Raw genomic sequence first — 27,278 nt, 5'->3', positions numbered from 1 at the left:
AGGTGTAGTAGAGTAATAGAAACCCAACAGTAATGACACATTCTGATGATTCTGTGTCATTGAATCATTAGTTGAGGCTTGTTCAAAACAATAGCAGTGTTCAAAATAATAATATCTTGTTCCAAATAATAGCAGTGTGGAGTTCAATTAGTGACCCCAAAAAGGGGTCGATTACAGCCCTTATTAAAGGAAGGCAGCAAATATTGTGCATGCTAGGTTATTGTGCATTTCTCTCTGGGTCTTTCCAGACATTGTTCAGAAGAACAGCATACTTTGAATAAAAAATGGATTGGAGAGGGGAAAACATATAAAGAAGTGCAGAAAATCATAGGCTGCTCAGCTAAAATAATCTCAGATGCTTTAAAATGGCAACCAAAACCTGAAAGACATGGAAAAACCAGAAAACTACCATTTAAATGGATAGGAGAATAGCCAAAATGGCAAAGACTCAGCCAATGATCAGCTCCAGGAAGATCAAAGAAGGTGTAAAATTACCTGTGAGTAATGTTACAATTAGAAGACGCCTATGTGAAGCCAAGTTATCGGTAAGAAGCCCCCACAAAGCCTCATTGTTAAAAAAAAAGATGTGCTGAAGAGGTTACTATATGCTAAAGAACACACTGTATGGTGCAACATTTTGTGGACTGATGAAAGCAAGATTGTTCTTTTTGGGTCAAGGGGCCACAGACAGTTTGTCAGACGACCCCTAAACACTGAATTCAAGTCACAGTACAGTGTGAAGATAGTGAAGCATGGTGGCACAAGCATCATGATATGGGGATGTTTCTCATACTATGATGTTGGGCCTATTTATCGCATACCATGGATTATGGATCAGTTTTAATAAATCAAAATACTTGAAAAGGTCAAGTGTATGGGGCGGCATAGCCTGTGAGGTGGTTGAGCCTGTGTTTAAATGCCATGTGTGTGTTGTGATTGGATATTTGTATGAGGTGAGTAGCAGGTATAATGTCTAAATTTGTACATTTGGAACAAGGATAGTGCCCAGAACCAAAGCAAAATTAAACATATGAAGTTTACATTAATTTGGTAAAAATGTGTATTTTCCTAATGAAAACACATTGAAAGTTCAATTTTATGTCTTTGAAAAAGACAAAACTGCCAGTATGTGCCATTTTTTTTACCCTAACCCTGTTTATATAAACAATAAAGAAACATTCATTTTAAAGTTAGAAAAAAACCATCTAAACTTTTCCTATCTACCTTTCCCAGTTTGTAATTTTATCCTTGAACGGAACACACATTTAATTCCTGCCATTTGCTAAAATATTATACTGTATTCTAGCACAGGAATATTGTGGGGAGGCGAATGGCTTATAAAACCAAATAAAATACATTTTTCTGCAACTTTACTTGGTACTTTGGAAATAGTCTGACTGGCAGTGGTAGAAAATAAATGATATAAATGCACATGTTCCTCTTCTGTAAACTGAATATTTGAGGAAGCATGTCTATAACATAACGCAAAAACGTACTTCTTAGATTACTTACATTATGAATACAACTTAAATACCATGTTTGCTAAAATATTTAGTAAAATGCATGTCATGAAAAGATTTGCAATTACATTTTGTAAATTGAAGGGGTTTTTCACCTTTAAATTAACTTTAAGTATGATGTAGAGTGATATTCTGAGACAATTTGCAATTGTTTTTCATTTTTTTATCATTTTCCTTTTCATCTGTAATAATAAAACAGATCCTTGTACATGATCCAAACTAAGATATAATACATCTTTATTGGTGGCAAAACCAGTATATTGGGTTTATTTAGGGGGTTATCTAGTTATTACTAAAATAATAATTTCTCTTAGGGTAAGGGCTTACCTGGAAATTCAGGGAGATTTAGTCGCCCGGCGACATCGCCTCTTTTTTGGGGCAACTTATCTCCCCAAACTGCCTCCCTGTGTCTTCCGCCTGCTTCAATGAAAAAATACCTGCGCCAATGCACTCACGGCGCTTTGATTTTCGAAGTCGCCCGAAGTTTGTTCATTGATGCAGGCAGAAGACACGGGGAAGAAGTTCGGGGAGAGTAGTCGCCCCAAAGAAGAGGCAATTAGTCGCCAGGGACTAAATTACCGGTGTGACCTTACCCTTACTTCACGACTGAAGTGTCCATGGGTAAGAGTTTTATCAGCTTTCCTTACTGTTAGGAAGTAGTTCTGTCCTTTCCTCCAGGCTGTCCAAGCAATGCTAATGCATCTCGATAATCAGGCACTCACTATTTTGTTTTTTTCTTGAGCCAATCTATTGTTATTTTGGCCTGTTATTCTGGATAATCCTTCTTCAAAAAAAGTATTTCCCTGTATTTTTCACCATCCATTATCTGGAAAACCCCAGTTCCTGAACATTCTGGATAACATACTGTATCTCATGCCTGTACTGCAAAATAGTACCTATGTGCCACGTACCCAGTTCACACACAGTTTCGATGGTTCTCACTTGTGATCCCTGACCAGTTAAATGGCCACACAATATAATGCAATATATGCTACATTTTACAGTGTATAGGATTCAGCTGAGCCAACAATTTTTGCTTTACATGAGGAGAAAGATTTATTAAAAACGGAATTTTCAATTTTTTATTATTATTATTTGGCCCTAGTTACATATACGGTTAACCAGACTGCCCAGTACGACAGACCAAGAACCACTCTGGAATTGAGAATAAACACAGAATATGTTGATCACTGGCTAGCAAGAAAAAGTATTTTTGCACCAATGTGTGCTTATGCAAGACCTGGGAGATCTTCTTTAGAAGTATACATGGGCAAGTTTATACTCTTGTTGCACAACAAATAATACGTTGTGTAGAGAAAAAAAACCTTAAAAATTACACAACTGTATTAAGGGCAGAAAATATCGTATTATAAGAAGGAACTTTCAGCTTCTGAATCACAGATGTCAACCCATTTAAACCCCCTTCCCTCTCGTAACCTTCAAAGCAGGTCCAGACTGGGATTTACAATAGGCCCAAGCAGCCCCCCACCAGCCCACTAAATAGTGACTGTCTAAGGCATCTTATAGCAGCTTTTCTGGCATTTGCCAGAACTCACAGTTTGCCAGTCTGGGCCTGCTTCTTTCTGCCAGCACCTAGTAACTGAGTGTCTGCCTCTCAGCACATCTGCCTTTTAACCCATAATGGCCATAAACACAAGCCCCCTCAGGATATGCTTTTTTACTGGGCATTTGCTAGTCTCTATAACACTATTTCAGCAGCCAATTTCAAGACAAGCACGCATGCAAGGGTTTTAAAGCCTAAAGGGGGATTGTAATTAAAAGTCGCAAGCATTATTTAAATTGGCATCTTTGCGAATGTTAGCACTGCTCACAATGTAAAATCAGTCGCTGGTAAATATTACATTTTCGCTAAGCAAAGGTTTAGCGTTAAAAGAGAATTCAACCTGTGGGCAAAAAAAAACCGTAGACCCCACCCCACGCAGACCCTCCTCCCCCCAGGCTAACTACCCTCCCCTGGGGAAATGCACCATACTCCATACTTACCCCTCGTCGCAGATTCTTCCAGCTAAGTTCCACGCATCCATCTTCCGCATCTGTAAGCTGGCTGGGAGATTGGTATTTCTGCTCATTTTGAGCAGTTTGCCGGTTTGCGACAACTGCGCATGCGAGAAATTTCACAGAAATTGCTGATCTCCCAGTCAGCTTACCGAGGACGCGGAAGATGGATGCGTGGAACTTCGCTGGAAGAATCTGCGACGAGGGGTAAGTATGGAGTATGGTGCATTTCCCCGGGGAGGTAGTTAGCCTGGAGGGAGGGGGGTCTACGTGGGGTGGGGGGTACAGGGTTTTTTGCCCACAGGTTGAATTCTCCTTTAACACCTACTCTGGAGTGTTGTTAAATATTCTTGCTCAAAAAAGGTTTTGGGATTGCGAAATTTTATTGCATCCACTTCGAACCATCGCAAAAATGATTTGTTTGCAAACTTTGAGGTTGTTGAATTCTTTAATCGGTCAAAAAGGACATACATAATTTTTAAATACCTTTAAAAACATAACAGCTTTTTTAAACACCCCCTCCAAAATAGCAAGGTCATAAGGAAAAATTACTTGTTATGTTTTCTTAGCTTCAACTTATGTGGGAGTGACTAGAATTATGAGTGTAATATAACCCCTAGCCATTCTGTACGCAACAGCTTACTTCAGATGCAGCCACCTGGACACTTTTAGTGCGTGAAAATATTAGTGTCATGGCCAAATTACAGAATTAGCTGTATTCTAATAAAGAGATTTCTTTCTGCTGCTTTATGCCCCATGAACAAAAATCGAAACTATAGGGAAAAAATGATATAGACAGAATGCAGTTATATTTATACCAGTGATTGGCATGCTGCAGCACCATCAGAGTAAACATTTGATTGGTAGAAATCACTTACTAAACTGTTATGCTGAACTCGTGATGGTTAATGGGTATACAGATAAGTAGCAGCAAATATTTTGGGATATATTCAAAGCAAATGTGTACTTTCCATCTACCCACATGAACTAAACATGTCCCTGGCCTTTCTCTTTAAATTAGAGTTACACAAAATTCTTATTGAACACAAGAAGAATGAGCAGAGAAAAAGTCTGACCAAGCTAGAATCCAGGATTTGACCTTATTTATTATTTAAAAAGCACAATTTAATCGGATCAGGGTGAAACTCAATAAAACCCAAGTCATGCTATTTTTGTTGGAGGTTTTTCCAAAATCTTATGATTTTTTTTCGGATTTTTGCCCGAAATAGTCGGATTTTCGGACTAATTCCAGCGCAGACCACAGAAACTTCCAAACAGGATAGGGACCTCTCCCATTGACTTATATACAACCTCGGCAGGTCTGCGATGCTGGATTTACTATTCTGACTTTTTCCATTCTTGGGGTATAATAAATCTCGATTTTTTTTTTCCTCTAAAAATTTGTTTTTTATATTAAAAAAACCTTAATGTATTTAAGTTTTTAGAATTCTGTTAACGGTAGGCTCTATACTTATCTTTGGGCATAGATGTTCCGGATGTGATATGCAGGAAAATGGAATCACTACGTACAAATTGCAAGTGAGACACAGAACATGTAGATTTCTCATGTCATATTATTAGGTGACAGGGTACTTTATAGAAAATCTTTCATGGGCATTTATACGACGGATACTGTTACTTTACATGAGAATTGGAATCTTACACCTGTGTGCTAGAAATCACATTCACAGTCTCCTTTTAATATCCTACATTTTTCTCAGTGTCATTTATCTGATCTGAATTTTTAGATCAAAGGTAAATATACTGATGCAATCACATGAAAATCACTCTTCCAGAAATATTTTAAAGAAATGACATTTCAGCTCATTGCACCAAGCAAAGAGAAAGTAGGGGTTCACAGTTGAAGAAGTCAGGAGGGGGCTCTGTGACTGCAAGGAAGGCCCTTTGGGTTGCAGCTCCAATGCTCCAGTCCGACCCTGGTTATTACTCACACTATATAAAGGTACAACACAGAGGGGCAGATGTAAGAAGGGTCGAATATCGAGGGTTAATTAACCCTCGATATTCGACTAGGAACTAAAATCGTTCGACTTCGAATATCGAAGTCGAACGATTTAGCACAAATCCTGCGATCGAACGATCGAAGGATTATTCGTTCGATCGAACGATTAAATTCTTTCGAATCGAACGATTCGAAGGAATATCCTTCGATCAAAAAATCACAGGCAAGCCTATGGGGACCTTCCCCATAGGCTAACATTGACTTTGGTAGCTTTTAGCTGCCGAAGTAGGGGGTCGAAGTTTTTCTTAAAGAGACAGTACTTCGACTATCGAATGGTCGAATAGTCGAACGATTTTTAGTTCGAATCGTTCGATTCGAAGTCGAAGTAGTAGTCGAAGGTCGAAGTAGCCCATTCGTTGGTCGAAGTAGCCCAAAAAACACTTCGAAATTCGAAGTTTTTTTAATTCGAATCCTTCACTCGAGCTTTGTAAATCTGCCCCAGAAGGTTGGAACAGGTTATGTGTGTCTTTTGGCTGATATTAGACTGGGTGCTTTGAATGCTGCTGTACACAAATGCACTGCATATATCCTTAAGGGATGGATGCGACCCTTGGAAACTTAGCAGGGAGGATCTTGTTCCCCCCGTTTCCATTAGGCTCTGCTCCACTTAGGAAAACAACAAAAATAAAGTTGTAGTGTGATTGGTCCTATAGATTAAGAAAATTTTTCATAAGAATGTTTTAATGTATAATTACAGCTATTAACCAATTCTTTATACATTAAAGTTCAGACCTGGTCCGTTTTACCATTTTTATCTTGTGATGTAAACGTTTTACTGTTATTAATAAGATATGTCATATTTATGACTGTATGTTCTATTTTAAAAAAAAAATTCAATAAAAAGAAAAATATTGAAACCTGAATGCTGCTGTTACCGGCTGACCGCAAGAGTCAAAATTACTTTCCTATTTTGTCACCTTTTTCCATATTCAAGCTGGCCATAGATACAAAGAGCCAATCGTTCGAATCCTCAAATGATTGGACTTCCCCATCTCCCAACCTGCCACTAACCATTCCGATCAAATAAAGTAGTAAAAGAACAGATCAGCCAATGTTCTGCCCCTGACAGCAATCGTGCGATAGTTATGTCCGACAAAGCTGGTGACAGTCTCCCACTGAAAATCGCACGATCAGCAATACATGCAGAGATATTATCGGCAGCCGACAGAAATCTTTTAACCTGTCCGATCGACCAAACAACTGATCTCTGCCGGACAAAAAAATTCGGGACTCTCCACACACGGTCCGAAAATTGTATGAATTGAGGATTCGTATGATCAAATCTTTGCATCTATGGCCAGCTTAAGCAATTGGAAGCACAGTGCCTGAAGCACACATAGTAACAGGTGGACCTCCAGTGGTTTTAATGGAGACATATAGCATAGGAGAACTTCCGTAAACTTGTATGCAGTAATGAATAATATACAGGTATGTGTCAGCTTTCAGGCTAGGGTAAAAAATATCATCTTTAAAAATGGCCAATTTATTGGAGTTTCCATAGATGTGCTTTGCTTCCTGCACATGTTTCAGATCTGCTAGATTTGCTATTCCTGTTTCAAATAAGGGGTGGATGTGTCCTAACAGTCCCTGCCAGAAGCACAGAAGGAGATGGCTAGCCAATCACAGCCCTGCAGTCACACAAGCAAAGGCTTCAGTTCCCTAACAGGTCAGCCAAGCTGCTGCTGGTTCCTATCCTACAGTGCCACTAGCTCCCTGCACAGCCTAGGAAAGGAGGCAGCAAGAATTTTTTAATAAATCCTGATAAAGCCTGAAACACATCTTTATTTTTAAAGGGATGTTCATTTTGAGTTAACTTTATGGCAGATTTATTAAGGGTCAAAGTGAGAATTAGAATTCAAAAATTAAAATTTTTAGTTTATTTTAGTGTAATTTGACTAGGGAATTGGATTAAAAAATTTAAAAAAAATTCAAATTCAAATTTTTAAATGTATCATGTACTGGCCCTTTAAGAATTCAAATTAGACTATTCCCCACCTTAAACCTGCCAAATTGCTGTTTTAGCCTATGGGGGGATGTCCTGGGATCAGTGTTGAGACATCCTGAAAATAGAGTTTTTTTTGTGTAAAAATCTCAAATCTAATTTGATTCAAGTTTGCGGGTCGGTCCCATTCACCCAAATTTTTTTTAGATTGGTCTGGTTTTTTTTTTTTTTTTTGAATTTTGAGTTCATGGGAGATTATGGGAGTTTTTGCAAATAATATTAATATGACCCTTGATAAATCGTCCTCTAAGTATGATGTAGAGAGTGATATTTTGAGACAGTTTGTAATTGTTTTTCATTTTTTATTATTTGTGGGTTTTGAGTTATTTAGCTTTTATCCAGCAGCTCTCCAGTTTGCAGTTTCAACAGTCTGGTTGCTGTGGTCCACGTTACCCTAGCAACCATTGATTTAAATTAGAGACTGGACTGTGAATAGGAGAGGCCTGAATAGAAAGATGAGCAATAACAATAAATGTGTAGCCTTACAGAGCATTTGTTTTTAGTTGAGTTCAGTGACCTCCATTTGAAAGCTGGAAAGAGTCAGAAGGAAAAGAAGGTTAATAAATAAAGAAAACTATAAAAATAAATACATGATGAAGAGTTGCTCAGAATTGACCATTCTATAACATACTAAAAGTTAATTGAAAGGTGAACCAACCCTTTAAGCACATTCCTTTTACATTTAGAGATTTTTTTTTACACAATATGTCTTGTCTTGCTATCACTCTGACATTAGCCTTTGTCTGTTATGCTGAGGAGGAGGAAATTATTGTTTGGAGCGGCTTTCCACTGGGGAACTACTTCTATATGAATATTTGACAGTTGGTCACTTTTTGGATCTCCATTTTTCTTTGTGTGTTAAGGTTATGTGTGTAAATGTCTAAATAGCACTTTACCATTTGGTATCGGAGACGGAAGAGAGTCATTTGCCAGATCTGTACATGGTGCTAGTTGTACATTATTAATTATAGATTTCCATTAACATCTCATTTATAGGGATTACAGTTTATAATCATGCAATGCTTTAACAAAGGAACATTCCATTACCTAGTGAGTCTGTATGGGATCTATATTACCCTTTCATGTTCCTTTCTTCCCCAGGGGCCGGTAGCTTGTTCTAACACAAATCCACATTCATAGCTTAGAGAAGGTATTTTTTGTTAGGGTGTACATGATGTTCTTCTGATTTTCTTCTTGCCCAGGCTTGTGTCAGTCCTGCCAGCTGCCTAACTCATGAATGTGTCCGTGATGGGGTATGACTATAATCCTTCTTTAAAGTGTTAGGAACATTGCCAGAAGGCAAGAAATGGAATGAAAATAAAAGGGAATTGAATCACTGACACGCTGCTATAAATTAGACGTTTACTCTGTTCCCACTCAGTGGCTACCGTCTGGGTTCAGCACACAAATTTAAGCTAAATTAACCCAATTTACATGCTGTGTTAGTCACCAGTTTGGCAGTATGATGCTCACTACATATCCCCCCATTATTCACAGTTTGCCTCAACTCCCTTTGTTGTTATCAGTGAGTTGCAATATAATCCTGCCCATAGAGAAGCCTCTGCCAAAACAAATGTGTGATGGGAAAGATTTTATCATGGATCTGGCAGTACCTGGAATCCACGTTGCTGGTGGAATGTTTATGGGATGATTTAAGCCTCCCTCTTTTTGCAGGCACAGGCCCTTCTTCGTGGCATGAGAGTCACTAGTACTGCAGTCAAACGAGGAAACCGACCCAAAAAAACATATCCGCTAGCAAGTGTGTGTGCCAAGCAAATGGACTAATCTATTACCCTCAGGTAAGCACCATCATTTACAGTAATAAACATGTTTGTCTAATTTTGTTTGTCTACTATCTCTAGGAAACATGGATGGGAATCTCTGGTTTGTATAATCCTAGAAAATATTATATACACTTAACATAGAGAAGGTAGCCAAGATAATGGAATCATTTAGGGATATTTTCTTTAGCCTTCAATCTGCTGCCCTCTTCCCTAGAGATCATCTGAGCTGTAGTTTCCTCAGTGCATTTTAGCTCTTAATTTATCACTTCAGTGTCAATAGAGATTAGGCATTTTAGTGATACTATTTAATATCTCATGCCCCCCCACCAGTTTAAAGAGACCTATTTGCTGCACTGTGAATTATCGAAAGGTGGACGAGTCACTAATTCCTCCCAACAACGTTGTGTTAGTTAGCTGCTTGGGCTTAATAGCCTCCATAGATGCAGCACTGTCATTTAGATGCCAAAGGAAGATAAATTCCCTCTAAAATAACAATCCTCAGGCTAGGCTGATTGATTTTTCTTATGTGTGATGGAAAAGTAATTCTGGCAGAATCAATGAGACTTTTTTGACCTGAGCCATGGAGAAGGGAGGGGATACAGTTTATATAACAAATTAACTATACATGAACTAGGGAGGAGAGTAGAAAGAACTGAATTCTTACATAAGGCTGACCCCTAGCTGCAGTTAGCAGCACCCAGTGACCCATTTTCCTTATTTACCAGTCTAGCAGAAATGGGTACCGACTCTTGTATTTTGCCCTTATGCTCTGTTTCTATGGATTAACATAACATCTCCCTTCCTTCCTTCCTTCCAACTCTAAAGATTGTTAAAATATATATATATATGTTTGCTGATAAACTGTTATTAACCTAGTTTTACTTCTGGTTTAGATGTTCTCAGTGATTATCACTCTGGTATCACACAGAAAGAGGTGCCTGCTTGCTCGGCAGGACTCCCTGCTGGAATATACACTGCTGTATCTGGTTTCTGTGATATAGGTAAGGGATTATTATCTGTGCATATTAAATGAGCACTCAACCTTAGACTAATGTTATTTAAATTAGAGTCCCTAGCTGATGCTGGACTGCACCTCCAAGCATCACCCAACAAACAACCAATGATAAAGCATGCAGGGAGGTTAAGCCCAGTAATATTTCTCTGCAGGGATATGGCAAAATAGCACAATTAGCACTTTTAGCCCATTCAGTTCATGGTCAGAGGTCTTGACATTTTCATTTAGCATTCTCTATAGCTCATAATTCATTGTCCCATTAATAATGGCAAGCCATCCAGGCCCAGAAGCAGCAAAGCAGGCCCAAACCAGAACACTCCCACATCCATGTTTCACAGATAGGATAAGGTGTTTTCCTTTCTTCAAATGTAACGCTCCTCATTTAACCAAAAAGTTCTATTTTAGATTCATCCTTCCAGTTTGTCCACATGATCTTAAGCAAACTGTAGACGGTCAGTAAGATTTTTAGGTGAGAGCAGTGACTTTATTCTTGCTACCCTGCTATACACACCACTGTCGCCAATATGAGACAGGCCTTCAGTTGCTTCGAAGTTACTCTGGATTCATTTAGAAGCCTTGCAGTTGGAGTTATCTTTACTTCTGGGTAGGGTAACAGGGGTCTTGAATTTCCTCCATTTCTACACAATCTGTCTGACTATTGATTGGTGGAGTCCTAACTTTTTTTTATAGTTTTTATTTAAAGTTTTAAAATTTGACAACAATAATAAGGAGTAGGAGTAGAGTAGGAGAGAAGAGGTGGCTGATTGTCATCCCATTGACTGAAACACCAGACTCTGATTTCACCTTCAAATTATGTGATAAATTTAAGTATTTGCTTACTTTTGCCACAAGCAGGTTTTTTTTCAATAACTACATAACCAAATATATTTTTGTTTTGTATGTTTAACTAGGTTTTCTTCATGTAATTTTGGGACTTGTTTGAAAATCAGATGATGTTTTAGGTCACATTCATATAAAAATATAGAACATTTTATAGGGTTCACAAACTTTAAAATACCACAGTATATTTATATATGACGGGGGGTGTTGCACCTACATATTATTATTATTCTTTTATGCTATTATTTTGCGTACAGCAGCCGTACATATGTACAACAGCACCATATATACAGTATGTATGATCCCAAGCTTACTATTGTTTTACTGGCTTCAGCAGCAGGGCTGTTTTTATAAATGGCCATAACTTCTTGGGGGACCACCATCAACATTTCATCTCCAATAATTTTTGAATAAAGCTTCTCCTCTCTGTAAACTCTCTTTTATCGTTGTATAAAACTACTCATATCTCTTAGCCGTGCTCTTGTAAAATATTTAGTGAGTTTCAGACGAAACGCTGGAGGAGACAGTCCGGAGAGAAGTGGCAGAGGAAGTGGGGCTGGAGGAGACAGTCCGGAGAGAAGTGGCAGAGGAAGTGGGGCTGGAGGAGACAGTCCGGAGAGAAGTGGCAGAGGAAGTGGGGCTGGAGGAGACAGTCCGGAGAGACGTGGCAGAGGAAGTGGGGCTGGAGGAGACAGTCCGGAGAGAAGTGGCAGAGGAAGTGGGGCTGGAGGAGACAGTCTGGAGAGAAGTGGCAGAGGAAGTGGGGCTGGAGGAGACAGTTCGGAGAGAAGTGGCAGAGGAAGTGGGGCTGGAAGTTTAGTAGATCAGATATTCTGCATCTCAACACTGGCCATTTTCCTAAAAGCTCACTGGTGGCATGCCACGCCACTGTGGGACAGGAAGAGGTACTGCATTTTATAAGCAAATCTTTTAGGACTACTGCTTTTCATAAAGGAATATCTTGACTAGAGCAGTACTATCACAAACAAAATGTTGGCTGTTTTGAAAACAGAAACCAGTAGTGTATGTAAAATTACAACATTTATGACTTCCTGCTTACTGTCATTAAAATAATAACAAATACCCAAGGTTAAAACCAGTTTAATTCACTGGTCTTGGATTCCTGAACAGCCCCAGAGTGTCAAAACACCATATAGCATTAACACTGTCGGGAACTGGAGTTGTTTTTGCAATGACATGATCCATTTACTTACTCTACTTATTTATTGGATATACCTTATTTTGTGTGTGAACTTCATGTATTTGTTACACTAAGCAGGGTATTGGACTGTGAAATGCCTGCCTTACTACTCCGGAAGGATTTTCCAACCCATACTAAACATGAAACATAAAGTAAAATACAGAAAACTCTCAATTCCTAGAACTTTTGTTACTATTTTTTTTTATTCTAGACAATTTTTGGGTTGGGAGAGTGCAGCTCTATTTTTCAAGGGCAGTAAAGTAGTGAATATTTTGACATCTACCCCTTGCTGCAATGTCTTATTAGCAGCAGAACTTGAGACGCGAGCATTCCTTTAGAATCACTGCAATTCCAGCTGTAACAAAGCAGCGGGCTATGTGGAGGGAGTCCTTCATTCTCTCTGGGTACCTTCAACAGAAATATAATAATTATATAGACTGGACTAATTCTGCGGCTAACATCAAAAATAATCAATGTGCTTAAGCCTATGTATTTTAAGTTTAGGCTGTTTAATTACTCCCTGACATCTGGATCAATTAGAATCATAGGAAACCTGAAATTATAGAAAAAAAATGCTCTAGGTTGAATTTGCTTTGCGATGCTGAATTTGGCACTCTGTGTAGTAAAGATCCCAAAGCTGTGCTTTGTAGCTTTTAAGTTTCAGCTACAGTCTTAAAAAGGGAGGGAGTAATAAAAAGATTTACCAACTGATTTTTCTCTGCACAGCTTTAGTTATTCGCCCTGATGCCAAGAATCCCTCTGGGTGTGCAGACAGCAGCGCCAAGGCTTGGGATATTGCTTATGTTGTTTACTAGATCATGCAGATCTCCTTCATCCTGACACACAGGCAGAATACGTAGCTTCACATGATAAAGAAAAATACCTGCCATATAATGGTTATTACAACAGGTTTGAGTAAATGGTTAATTCTTTTATTGCTGACTTATTCATGGCCCTGGTGAAAATATCTCTGGCTACAACCCATGTTGTTGGCTTCTTATGAGGTTTATGTCGCTTATAATGTTACTGTACCAGAGTATTTAAGCGGATACCCTCATTAATATGAGGCCTGTGGGGTAATGGGAAGAGAAACATTACATAAGCCTTAAACTAACTGCATTTTTTCCATGGTAGAGAAAACGCATTGTGCATTGTTAAGGGATTTTGTCTATCAAAGCATTTTAGGAGGATATAAGGAAAGGTGTGGCCAAATGAAAGTGAACTGTAAAAGTCACACCATTGTGGATGTAGGAAGTACTGATATACTCAACTTTAATTGTTGGATCAATATTACATTGTTGTTGTTGGTTAACAGTGCAGGGTCCCCTCCAGTATACAACCACTAAGTTATTTTTTAGGGGGGAATGTGTTTTAAATATGCCTAATAAATTGTGTATTTTTTAATCAAGTATACTTGTGGTTGAATTTCTAATGGATTTCTTAAGAAAGTACTACCGGTAAGTGCGAAATGTGTAGAAGTTTGCTCTGCACAAGTTCCGCTGGAAGATTAGGCGTGGTGTCACAGGACGCAAAGTTTACGCAGCGTGAGATCAAACCACACACAGCAGTTACATTTTAATTTATATACCCCAGCCAGGAGCAAGATTTCTTTATATAGGTGAATTGTTTTATCTACAGGAGGTTTTCTTAGTGCTATTTTAAACTGCAAACTGCAGTAAATGATTTATTAGGGGATTTCTGAGTGACCCTATATAGATATAAAAAGTGTTTTATGCCACTAAGTTCTATGTTTAGGAAATCCAAATCATAAAAGCTTTGGTTGTGCAAGTGTTTTTATTATTTTCTAATAATTGAGAAACACAGTTACATAATCTGTTATCTTCTGAATATTTAAATAAACTTGGGAATTTTTTATTGTGTGGTGTATAGGAGCTTTTCTGATTTGTCTGGCTGAAGGACCCAAATACTTTTATAAGTCTGTTATTCTCTCTGTATGAATGATTTTAAACAGATATACTAAAAAGAACACACAGCTCTGAAGTGAAATGTATTGTAAAAGTATATATTACTTACATTACTTATTTGATTTAAACTATTTTTAGGCTTCAACCATTTTGGTTTTTTCAGCAAAAACTCACCATCAACAATACATCAAAAGAATTACGGGGGAATGTAATAAGAGTCAGTAATGGAAAGACTATTCGCAATGCGAGGAAAACGATGCGTAATACGAGGAAACTTCGGGCAACTTCGGAAATGATTAGCGCCGGCAATTTTTCATTTTAGCCAGCGCAGAGTGAGGGAAGGTGTTCGGGGAGACTGGTCGCCGCAAAGATGAGGCGATTAGTCGCCAGGCGACTAAATCTCCCAGAAACGCTCAGTGTGACCTTACCCTAAGTCTACTTATTATTTAAACTGTAAATTGTAGCTTAGTTTGGATCAAATACAAGGTACTTGTTACAGAGAAAAAGGAAATACATTTTAAAAGTTCGCATTATTTTATTATAATGAAGTGAATGGGAGATGGCATTCCTGCAATTTGGACCTTTCTGGATAACTTGTTTAACAGATCCTATACCTGTGTGTGTGTATCTATCTAACTATATATAGCACAGTTTAACATTGCTGCCTTTCAAAGCACTTACTCCGTGCTTGCATATGTTTCCCTAAACACTAATCAGCTCATGCTAAAACTGACCAGTGTGTGTGACAGAGACCTAGATGTCACACAGAGGTTAACAGCAATAAATATATTGTATTTACCTGGCTGCCACTTCTGGATACTCTTTGGTAGTCTGAGGACAAGGTACACAATAAACCACTGATCTTCAAGATTATCACAAAAATGTGTCATTCCTCCAATGTGAGCAGGAGTATCACCTGAGATGTTCAATAGTGAATTTTACCAAGTTAAAATGCTGGGAGCTTAAATATGAGTGCATATTGTGGTGTTCATGCAAATGGCCTGTAGATGTCACTGTGCTCATACTTATACTGTGCATACTTCCTGGTAGCTTAAACGTGTTGCAAGGATGCCGCATCCTGGAATTCCATCCAGGATGTGGCATCCTTGCAACACGATCTTGACAAACTGGCAATCTGGGCAGCTAATAAATCCAAAAAATATCCAAGCCACTTATACCCTTAATGGGACTGCACTAGGCAAATCCATTATGGAAAAGGACCTTGGAGTCCTTGTAGATAATAAACTTGGTTGTAGCAAGCAATGCCAGTCGGCAGCATCAAGGGCAAATAAGATCTTGAGCTGTATTATAAGGGACATAGATTCACAGTAGGAGGGAGTCATTCTTCCACTGTATAGAGCACTGGTAAGGCCCCATCTATAATATGCTGTACAGTTTTGGTCTCCATCACTCAAACAGGACATTATTGTATTAGAGAGGGTACAGAGAAGGGCAACTAAGCTGGTAAAAGGTATTGAAAATCTTAGCTATGAGGAAAGACTGGCCAAATTGGGGATGTTCACGCTGGAGAAGAGGCGCTTAAGGGGTGATATGATGACTATGTATAAATATATAAGGGGATCATATAATAATCTCTCTAATGCTTTATTTACCAGTAGGTCTTTCCAGCTGACACAAGGTCACCCATTCCGATTAGAAGAAAAGAGGTTCCACCTAAATATTCGGAAGGGGGTTTTATAGTGAGAGCTGTGAAGATGTGGAATTCTCTCCCTGAATCAGTTGTACAGGCTGATACATTAGATAGCTTTAAGAAGGGGTTGGATAGCTTTTTAGCAAGTAAGGGAATACAGGGTTATGGGAAATAGCTCATAGTCCAAGTTGATCCAGGGACTAATCCGATTGCCATTTTGGAGTCAGGAAGGAATTTTTCCCCCTCTAAGGCAAATTGGAGAGGCTTCAGATGGGTTTTTTGCCTTCCTCTGGATCAACTGGCAGATAGGTAGTTAATAATAATAAAAAAAAAAAAGGTTGAACTCGATGGACATGTGTCTTTTTTCAACCTTACTTACTATGTTACTGTTGTGTAATGGCTGCATGAGTCTCTGCTAATAAAGCACTGTTATACTCTACTCATCCTCGGCTACCCAAAACATAACAAATTGAAAACGATCAATATTGACCGATCGATTTTTGACGATTTTTGGTCTGATATTGATCGGTTGGACCCGTCGGTAGCCCCCACACATGGGCAGATAAGCTGCCGAATTGGTCTAAAGGACTGATATCGGCAGCTTTAATCTGCCTGTGTATGGCCACCTTTAGGCAACGGAGTCTGAGAGTTTATTTGAGCAGGATCTTTTCACTGTATACCTCCATCCTGCAGCTGCTCTTGCTGTACAATTTTTCCTTTGAAAAGTTCAGTTTGTATAAAATAATAATCTATTTGTAATTTAAATTGCCACTTGTCACTCTGCTATGAGTTCCTGGAGGAACTATACATGGAATTCCCTCTGTACCATTCTGATATGAGTCTTGGGGATATTATACATGGAATTGACTCTGTGCCAGATCCTGCTATGAGTTCTGCGGATATTATATATTATATTATGTTTAGTTATATTTATGTACTCACTGAGAGTGTATCCGTCCCCGGATTTCACTCTGAAAATTTGGTCACCTTAATTTGTGTTCTCTCTCACTGTCGGCACTTTGTATAACATTTTTTTTTACCCATTTAGTGAATTAGGCCAAATTTTTCTAGGAGTTTCAGGAAATAGAGCCATGCTATGGAGTCAAAGACTTTGGCAGCATCCAGTGACACCACTATTCAAGAGCCCTTGTTGGTGTGGTCTGCATGTATGTTGGTGAACAGTCTCTGAATGTTAATATTGGTAGACTTATTTGGCATAAAGCCAGCTTGGTCAGGGTCAATTAGCTTCTTAATTAGTGATGAGCGAAATTTCGCCACAAAAAATATTCCTATGGACTCCAATGGGTGAAAATAAAATTTTCATGCCTCATAAAAGAACATTTTCGGTGAAGTGAAATGGGTCAGATTAGCCCATCATTATTCACTATTCGCCCATCACTCAATCATTATTTTCAGTCTATGGGATATGATTTTAACAAAGACCTTAGCATCCATGTTGAGGAATGAGATGGGCTTGTAGGCGCCACATCAAGATACAATTATAGATCAGCACAACAGGCTATGGGAAAAAACAAATAACAAAACCTAGTGCAATATTATAAATATTCAGTGCAGTCACCAAAGTGTTGCGATACTAGTCTGTGTGTATCTTGAACCATAGAAAATCTATGCACAGATCTTTCTTGTGTTTTCTAAAGTACCATAGTGATTTCTACAAAGTGCTATCTCCAAAATAAAATTATAATTAAGTCAAACAAGGTGCTTGCAGTGCTTGCTGAAAAGGTAAAATGAATTAAAACAAGGCACAATGGTGTTTTCTTCAATCAGTAAAACTCAGCATGTGGCTTCTCCACTCTCTGGTGGGATTGGCAATTTACAAGATTCAAAACAGCATATCAATATCAACTCCTGGGTATTCCTTTTTATAAATCACACTTCTGAGCGCATATCGAACAATCCAGTTTTATAGTACAGATTTTGGAGGTGAACCTTTGCAATACAAAGAGATTGGTTCTGCCGGCGTCTCCCTCTCCCATGTGTTCCACCTGTACATCCACTCAATGCTCAGACCGGAAGTGATGTCACACCTGATGTGGTTTGCGGAGGTCAGCTTCTTCAGACTACACTAGAAAATTGCATTTGACTGAAGACTAATAAAGCATTAATTGTATTAATGATATACCGGGCGTATCTCATTCAATTAACAGAATATATACCTTAGAGTTTCATTTGAAAATTTGTGGATACAAACACCTTGTGCTTCATACCATTCTTTTTGTTGTGTTCGTTTTCTTTAAACGGCAACATATTTGGTTTCTATATATAATTGGCTGGTGCAGGGGTACGGCAAAATAATACCAAAAAAATAAACATAGATGCAAAAAACTGCTATTAAATGTAACTATGGTAATGGGACCTGTGTATGACAGCATCAAAGATAATGAAGATTTACATTTATTGTACAGGTATAGGATCCCTTATCCGGAAACCCGATATCCAGAAAGCTCCGAATTCGGAATGGCTGTCTCCCATAGACTCCATTTTATCCAAATAATCCAAATTTTTAAAAATGATTTCCTTTTTCTCTATAATAATAATAAAACAGTATCTTGTACTTGATCCAAACTAAGATATAATTAATCCTTATTGGAAGCAAAACCAGACATAAGGCATGAAGACCCAAATTACGGAAAGATCCGTTATCCAGAAAACCCCAGGTCCTGAGCATTCTGGATAACAGGTCCCATACCTGTACTGACCAATGTATACTGCCCATTGATAATCATTCCAATACCTCTTAGATCATTTACCGTATTAAGAGATACATATCAAAATAGAATATGTTATTAAAGAGATAATGGCAACAGAAAATAACCTTTTTTTTAGGGATGCACTAAAGAGATTCGGTTCGGGATTCGGCCTTTTACAGCAGGATTTGGCCAAATCCTTCTGCCCGACCAAACCGGATCCAAATTTGCATATGCAAAGTAGGGGTGGGGAAAATTGTTGAAAAGAAAATTTTTAGTGTCAGCATCACTTTAAAGTGATAAAATAATTTAGATACAAGTATAGGTACCCCTAGGTTCACTTTATGCAATTTGCAGCTAAAAATAATCATGCCTCTTTCTAAAACTACAACAATTTCCTGTATTAATAAGGAGTGTTAGACAATGTGCTGTTTATATATTTGGGGGATGTATTTTTTACCCCGCACTAATTTTTTGAGTGTTTATTGAACAGTCATATTTGTAAATAAGATATGGAACAATTTGTTATTTCAACATAATGCTAGCTAGATTAGACTTGACTAGTTTGGACAAGTTTAGACTAGATTCAAAGGCACCTTGGTTGCCATAGTAACAATTGTTGAAAAGAACATTTTTAGTGTCGGTATCACTTTAAAGTGATAAAATAATTTAGGTACTAGTGTAGGTACCCCTAGGTTCACTTTCCAATGTCCTGTATTAATAAGGAGCGTTAGACAATGTGCTGTTTATATATTTGTTATGATATGTGTTCATGGTACAAACTGTGCATTTCAGGTTTATCTATTTTTATTTTTTAAAAACTCTCTAAATTTGAAACTTCAATACATATAAAATATAAAAATGTTTAAAATTCAAAGGAACCCACATGTTAGTTAAAATCTACAGAAGTCAATGGGGATGCATTTTTTACCCCACACTAATTTACTTTTGAGTGTTTATTGAGCAGTCATATTTGTAAATAATATCAGGAACAATTTGTTATTTCAACATTATACTAGCTAGATTAGACTCGACTAGTTTAGACTAGATTCAAAGGCACCTTGGTTGCCATAGTAACAATTGTGACATCACAATACTGCTGATACAAAAACACCTGGGTTGTCATAGTAACGATTGTGACATCACAATACTGCTGAAACAAAACACCTGGGTTGTCATAGCAACACTTGTGACATCACAATGCTGTTCAAACAAAACACCTGGGTTGTCATAGCAACATTTATGACATCACAATGCTGCTCAAACAAAAACACCTGGGTTGTCATAGTAATGAGTGACATCACTTACTTCTGAGACACAAAACACAAGTGTAGCCTACTTAGAGATCATTTCATTTGAGACTATTGGCAGAGATAGTTAGCTCATAACTACTTTGTACTATAGTCTATTTATATACACCTATTACCAATATTTGATCTCCATCTGATCATCACCATCAGTTGAGAAGATGGAGGTCTCCAAAACTAGAAAATTTTCAAGCACTATTACAAAACCATTTCGAATGATGGGAAAATTATTTAGAAAAAAATCAAAGAAACCAAAGGATTTAGAAGAACAATACGCACCAGTGATAGAAAAAACTCATGAAGTTGCTGAGATTGTTGCTGAGGAAGGAAGAGCTGTGGTGAGTGAAATTGCTAGCACTCCTAAGCAGCAAAAACAACAGCAAGCCAACCAGCCATTTAACATTCCCTCACAAATAGAGAAGAATGAAAATGCTCAAGAATTTAAGATTCAGGTTCGGATAATAGAAGGACGTCAGCTGACTGGAAACAATATCAAGCCAGTTGTAAAGGTTAAAATTGGACACCAGACTCAACATACTAGAATACTGTCTGGTAATAATCCTCCCTTTAATCAGATGCTGACTTACGACATGCACCGATCACTTTCCGATCTGCGTATGGAGCCTATAACCATTCAGGCACTTAGGTCTCGTGCATTTAGAGCAGACAGCCTGATTGGTGAATTTATGATTGATGCTGGATTCATATATGATGAACCAGGTCATGCAGTTATAAGAAAATGGGTTGCCCTGAGTATACCTAAAGATACAGCCTTATCAACAAGAGGCTATCTAAAGTTAAGCATCTTTATTCTTGGAAGAGGAGATCAGGCACCGACTGAAACTGCAGGACACCATGAGGATGATGATGTGGAAAATAATCTACTGTTAACAAGTGGGGTAGTTCGGCAGACTGTAACGTCTGTTGTCAAAATCTACAGAGCTAATGATATTCCCCAGATGGATGATACTTTTATGAGAAGCATAAAGGGACTCTTCAGGTCAACTGTTGACAAGAAGAATTTAGCGGATCCCTTTATAGAGGCTGCATTTGCTGGGGAGAAAGTACAAACGAAAATAATTAAGGAGAGTTGCTGTCCCATATGGAATCAAGCCATCACTCTGCCTATGAAGATCCCATCAATGTGCGATAATGTTAGGCTTAGAGTGTATGACTGGGACAGAGCAAATAAGAATGACATAGTGGGAACAGCCAACTTGGCCCTGTCCAAGATTTTTTCACCAGCTACTGGTTTTGAAGGGACTGGCCTAAATAAAGGCTTTTTACCAACCTTTGGACCAAGCTATATAAACCTGTATGGAAGTCCAAGGGAGTTCAAACGCTATCCCGACCACTATGATGAACTGAATTATGGAAAAGGAGAAGGTATTGCTTATCGAGGAAGAATTTTAGTGGAGATTACTTCTTCGTTGGATGAATCCACAAAGGGGATTGAAGACATCTCTAAACAGGACGTTCTTGCTGTTGAGAAATACCAGTTCAAGCAGAAATACAGCTTGTGTGCAGTATTCCATTCTGCTACTATGTTGCAAGATGCCAGTGAAGCTGTACAGTTTGAAGTGAGCATTGGCAATTATGGCAACAAATTTGACAGCACATGTAAGGCACTGCCATCAACCACACAATATAGACAACCTCTTTTTGATGGCAACTTCTACTATTACATACCATGGTATGCCTCAAAGCCAGTAGTAGCATTAACATCATATTGGGAAGATATAAGCCACCGTCTGGATGCAGTGAATATTTTTACTGCCCTAACAGATCGACTACAATGTGGCTTATCTTCCTTGAAATTGGCACTACAAGCAAATGTTACCAAGACAGAAGCGGTTTCAATATGGCAGAGTTTATTAGACCAGCTTATTGAAGATGCTAGGAAACCACTGCCTCCTATGGTAGGAAAGAATAATGTTAATGAGTTAGACGTGCATCTGCAAAAACTTCGGTTGTCTGCCTTAACCCACATCAGGGAGGCAGCTACCAGAATAAGAAGGGAAGTAACCGATGTAAAATCAACTCTACCTATGATTGAGGAATGGATAGACAGACTACAACAGCTGTCTGAAGAGCCACAAAACAGTATGCCAGACATCATCATCTGGATGATAAAGGCAGAAAAGAGAGTGGCCTACGCCCGTATACCTGCGCATCAGATCCTCTTCTCCAAGACTGGTGGAGAGGCATGTGGCAAATTCTGTGGAAAGATACAAACCATATTTCTTAAGTTCCCTCTGGACAAAAGCGAAGGCAGGCATGTTCCAGTTCAGTTGCGTGTGATCCTGTGGCTGGGACTGTCTGAAGCAGAGAGTGAATTTAACAAATCCGCGCAAGGGACTTTTAGTGTTCATGCAGAAATGTATGAAAATCAGTCACGGTTATCAGGTAAATGGAGCTCCAGGTTCCTGCTAAATCACCACAAATTCTCTGATGCCACCGGCACAGTGAAGCTGAAGAAAAAAAAATTTGTGGTTCCCGAAGGCTGGAAATGGGAAAGCGATTGGCAGGTTAACAATGAAAGGAGCTTACCACATGAAGATTATAACGAGCACCTAGAAATTACAGATGAAGTGTTTGAACACGAGAGGCGACTTTCAAACGAAAAATGGCAAAAGCCAAAGGAAGCATACACTAATGCTACCGGTGAAAAATTATCTTCACCAGATAAGATTGACTGCCCTCATGGATGGATCTGGGATGATGATATATGGAAATGTGATGTGAACCGGGCTGTGGATGAAAATGGTTGGGAATACGGAAAGGCTTCCTCTCCTGATAACCTGCCACAGCACTGGGTTTCATCAGAGAAGACTTATCATACCAATCGCCGTCGAAGATTGGTTCGCAGGAGATCCAAAGTCTCTACACCCAAGGAGGAGGTTATGCCTCCAAAGAAGGACAAAGGATGGGAGTATGCTGCAGTGTCAGGCTGGAGATTTCATACGAAGAAATGCAGCACTGACACTTTCCGTCGAAGGTGCTGGATAAGGAATATGGTCTCTTGTGCTCAAACATCTTCCATATTTAACCTGGAAGGCTATCTTGTTAATGGAGATAAACAAAGAGAAGACCAAATAGAAAAGCCAAGAGACTTTTACAGGGAGCATGTTCCTTTTGTTTCCTGTACATTTGGCAGAGCTTCCACATACCATCTTAGATGTTACCTGTATCAGGCTCGTGGTCTCACGCCAATGGATAGAGACAGCTTTTCAGATCCATATGCTCATGTCTCTTTTCTTTACCAAAGCAAGAGGACAGAAATAATTAACTGTACCCTCAATCCAACGTGGGACCAAACACTCGTCTTTAGTGACATTGACATTTTTGGAGAGCCCTGTGAAATTGAACAGAATCCTCCTAGCATTGTTATTGAATTATATGACAGTGACCAAAGGGGAGAAGATGATTTCCTTGGTCGAAGCTTGTTTTTCCCAGTGGTGAAGTTGGACCCAAATATAAGTGACACACCAAAACTTTTCTGGTGTCCGGTTACAATGGGAAAAAGACACTGTGGAGACATCCTTGTGGCCGCAGAACTTTTCCTTCCAGAAAACAATGGATGCAATCTACCTGTTCTTCCATCGGAGAGGGCACCAAATATTTATATGGTGCCAGATGGAATTCGGCCAGTGCTAAAGCTAACTAGCATTGAGATACTTACTTGGGGCCTACGAAATATAAGTCATTTGGAATCTGCAAGATCTGCAACTCTTATTGTAGAATGTGGTGGAGAAATGGTTCAAGCTGCAATAACTGGAATATTGGGAAGGAATCCAAACTTCCAGAGTGCAGTTATCGTCATGAGAGTGTATTTACCACAAGAAGAAATATATACTCCACCCATTGTTATAAAAGTTATAGCCAATAAGCATTTTGGAAGGAAAGAAGTTGTAGGGCAATGTACTATTGAGCAGCTAGAGGAATTCCACTGTGATCCCTACACCATGAATCAAGACCTTAAAGCTGCACCTATCACTACATGTCCCAATGTTGTGATAGACATGGAAGGTGCAGAAGAAAGTCTGCTAGCTAAAGAGGAGGAAGATGATGTTGATTGGTGGACAAAGTACTTTGCCTCTAAAGGAGAACACGACAAGTCTGACCTGTGCACCCAGAGGAAATATGATACCTTAAAAGTGTACGACTGTGAGTTAGAGAGAGTTCCAGAGTTCCTCGGACTTACAGATTTCTGTCAGACGTTCAAGCTATACACAGGAAAGGCTACCTATGATGATGAGCCAACTGTTGCAGGAGAGTTTAAGGGATCTTTCTGTATGTATCAGATCCCAGAGGATCCAGATGCCCCACTACCTCCACAGCACTTTCGTGAGTTGCCAGATAGTAGGCCTCAGGAGTGCATAGTGCGAGTATACATAGTGAGAGGCATAGACCTGCAGCCAAAGGATAACAATGGATTGTGTGATCCTTATATCAAACTGAAATTGAACAAGAAAGTGGTTACAGACCGGGAGAACTATGTACCCAACACATTAAATCCAATGTTTGGAAAAATGTACGAATTGAGCTGCATTATACCTCAAGAGAAAGACCTGAAAATTTTTGTATATGACTATGATGCGCTATCAGGAGATGACAAAGTCGGTGAAACAACTATCGACCTTGAAAACAGGCTTCTTTCTGGATTTAGAAGCCATTGTGGACTGCCAGAAACGTATTGCATATCTGGAGTAAATCGATGGCGGGATCAGCTGAAGCCATCTGAAATCCTACAGCATTTCGCCAAATGTCGAGCACTACCGCTTCCTGTCTATGAAGATGACGGGAGAACACTGATATTTTCAGGGTCACGGTATACTTCAGCAAGTATTGAAAAAGCTCATGAATTCCTTGGACCAGCAAGTGAATGCCTTGCTCTTAAAGCCCTTCATAATCAGGAATTGGTTCCAGAACATGTTGAGACGAGGACATTGTACAGCACTTGCCAACCTGACATTCCACAAGGAAGAGTGGAAATGTGGGTGGATATTTTCCCAAAAAGCTTAGGACCTCCGGGACCTGCTGTTAATATAGTACCTCGCAAACCTAAGCAATATGTTCTACGCGTGATTGTCTGGAACACCAAAGATGTCATCCTTGATGATATAAACCTCTTTGGAGAGAAAATGAGCGATATTTATGTCAAAGGGTGGCTTCTTGGCCACGAAGACGATAAACAGAGAACAGATGTACATTACAGATCTCTGGATGGAGAAGGCAACTTTAACTGGCGATTTGTCTTCCCATTTAATTACTTCCCAGCAGAACAACAGTGCACTATTTCTAAAAAGGAACACGTATGGAGTCTTGATGCAACAGAGATAAAGCTGCCACCCAAACTTTTTGTTCAGATATGGGATAATGATAAGTTCTCCAGAGATGACTACTTGGGATGTATTGAGCTTGACTTAAATAATGTTATTATGCCAGCAACAGAACCAAAGGAGTGTTCACTGAAGTTAATGGACAAGCCACAGATGGTATCTTTGTTTAAAAAGAAATCCATAAAAGGATGGTGGCCATGCTATTTAGAAACTGATGAACAATACAATTTAACAGGCAAAGTTGAACTGACATTAGAGGTCCTTACTGAACAAGAAGCAGAAAAAAGACCAGCTGGCAAGGGGAGAGATCCCCCAAATACAAATCCAACTCTGAGTGAACCAATGCGTCCAGAAACGTCATTTCTCTGGTTCCAGAACATATTTAAAATGCTGAAATTTGCTGGGTGGCGCAACATCAGCAAATTATGCAAGCAAAGAGAGTGCGTGATTGCTGCAGTCATTGTATTATTTGTAATTTTCACTCTCTTCTTCTTGAGTTATATCATGCCTCTGATTCTCTCATGAAACACTAAGTGAAACTACTACAATTAAAAAATGATATGTAGAGCAAGTGGCGAAGATACAAGAAAGAAAGCAGCAGTGTAGCAGCCAAACATGTTATCTATGCGGTTTAGGGTGGGTGGTGGGCCAAACCGCATGATAACATTGGCTTCATCTCTTCTGTAACTTTACCAATACCTATAAAAACTGTATTTTAACCTAAATGAAGTGAAAATAAAAGTTATAAGATTTTTTTATAATTGTTGTTTGTAGTTATTCATTATGCTGAGATACTCCAGGACCTGTGTGAAAATAGTCTTTATTAAGTGTGGTTGTAATTTACTATTACCCCAGGTAAAAGTACTTGGCCCTTAGTGATCATGCACCTGAGGTTAAACTTAAGGTGGCCATACACTATAAGATCTGCTCGTTTGGCAAGGTTGCCAAACGAGCAGATCTTAACCCGATATGCCTACTAACAGCAGGGCAATTAGTGAGGCCGAACGATCGGATTACAATAGTACGAATGGGCTCCGATGGGTTGGCAGGACTGCATCAACTAGCCGATGCAGTCCTGGATTGTACAAAAAATCAAACTTGACCGATTGATATTTGGCCGAGTTTTGGCCTGATATTGATCGGGAGGACCCGTCGGGAGCCCCCACACGGGCAGATAAACTGCCGAATCGGTCTAAAGGACCAATATCAGCAGCTTTAATCTGACAGTGTATGGCCACCTTTAGTGATGTGTGGGCCGACCCAAAACCTGCGGGTCAGGCAGGTTTGGGCCGACTAATGCACAAATCTTCAGGTCGTGGTCTGTGACCTAGTATTGCTGGCTTCTGGCGCAGGAATTTATAGCCTTCTGCCTGCCCCCGCACCTTTTGTGATGTCATTGCGGGGCGGGCGCGAGTCTATAAAAAGAGGGAAGGAGTGGGCCCGGGGCGAGTACGGTTTGGGAGGGGGCAGGTTAGCGTCGGGTGCGGGTTGCGAAATTCTCGACCCGCACGTCACTAGTTTAACTGTACCCTATGCTTTATGCCGTTGAAAATCTTGATTGCGATGTCCAGTGCACAGCTAATGCAGATGCAGGCCAGCCCATGTGCAAGTTAAAGGGAGCTCCTAGTGCAGGCAGCCATTTTTAATGAAGACATGCGCAAAACAAGTACCGTTGTACTCCTTATGCACGTGCCTGTGGCATCACACGTGTGTACTTCACAAGCAACAGCTGTGGTACAATTCTCAGAGCTACAACATGCTGCCTGCACCAGAAGCTCCATCTTGCTGTGGGTATCCCAGCACTCAGAGGGGCATTTTTAAAAAAAAAAAAAACATAGTGTGCACTTCTGGTGGGGAAAAACAGTTTTTAAGTAACCAACGTCCTTAAAGGGATGGGAGTGGGAGACACTTATATGCCATTTTCCCTTCATGAATAAAGCACTG

At 39.3% G+C, this 27,278-nt stretch overlaps 1 protein-coding gene and 1 long non-coding RNA gene across 2 annotated transcripts; both read left to right on the top strand.

The window, feature by feature from the left end:
* The first annotated feature begins 8,669 nt into the window (after positions 1-8,669).
* Positions 8,670-14,204, top strand: LOC108697479. The gene is made up of 3 exons (XR_001932434.2): positions 8,670-9,360; positions 10,239-10,346; positions 11,697-14,204. It is a non-coding gene; the product is annotated as an uncharacterized LOC108697479 (long non-coding RNA).
* A 5,632-nt stretch (positions 14,205-19,836) lies between these two features.
* LOC121396273 (myoferlin-like) lies at positions 19,837-25,929 on the top strand. The gene has a single exon (XM_041571091.1). It carries the CDS (start codon positions 20,154-20,156, stop codon positions 25,857-25,859), a length of 5,706 nt encoding a protein of 1,901 aa, XP_041427025.1. The 5' UTR covers positions 19,837-20,153; the 3' UTR covers positions 25,860-25,929.
* Positions 25,930-27,278: the final 1,349 nt, after the last annotated feature.

This window comes from Xenopus laevis, chromosome 7S (assembly GCF_017654675.1).
Source record: "Xenopus laevis strain J_2021 chromosome 7S, Xenopus_laevis_v10.1, whole genome shotgun sequence".
NCBI lineage: Eukaryota > Metazoa > Chordata > Amphibia > Anura > Pipidae > Xenopus > Xenopus laevis.
This window is presented reverse-complemented; position numbering and strand designations above follow the sequence as displayed.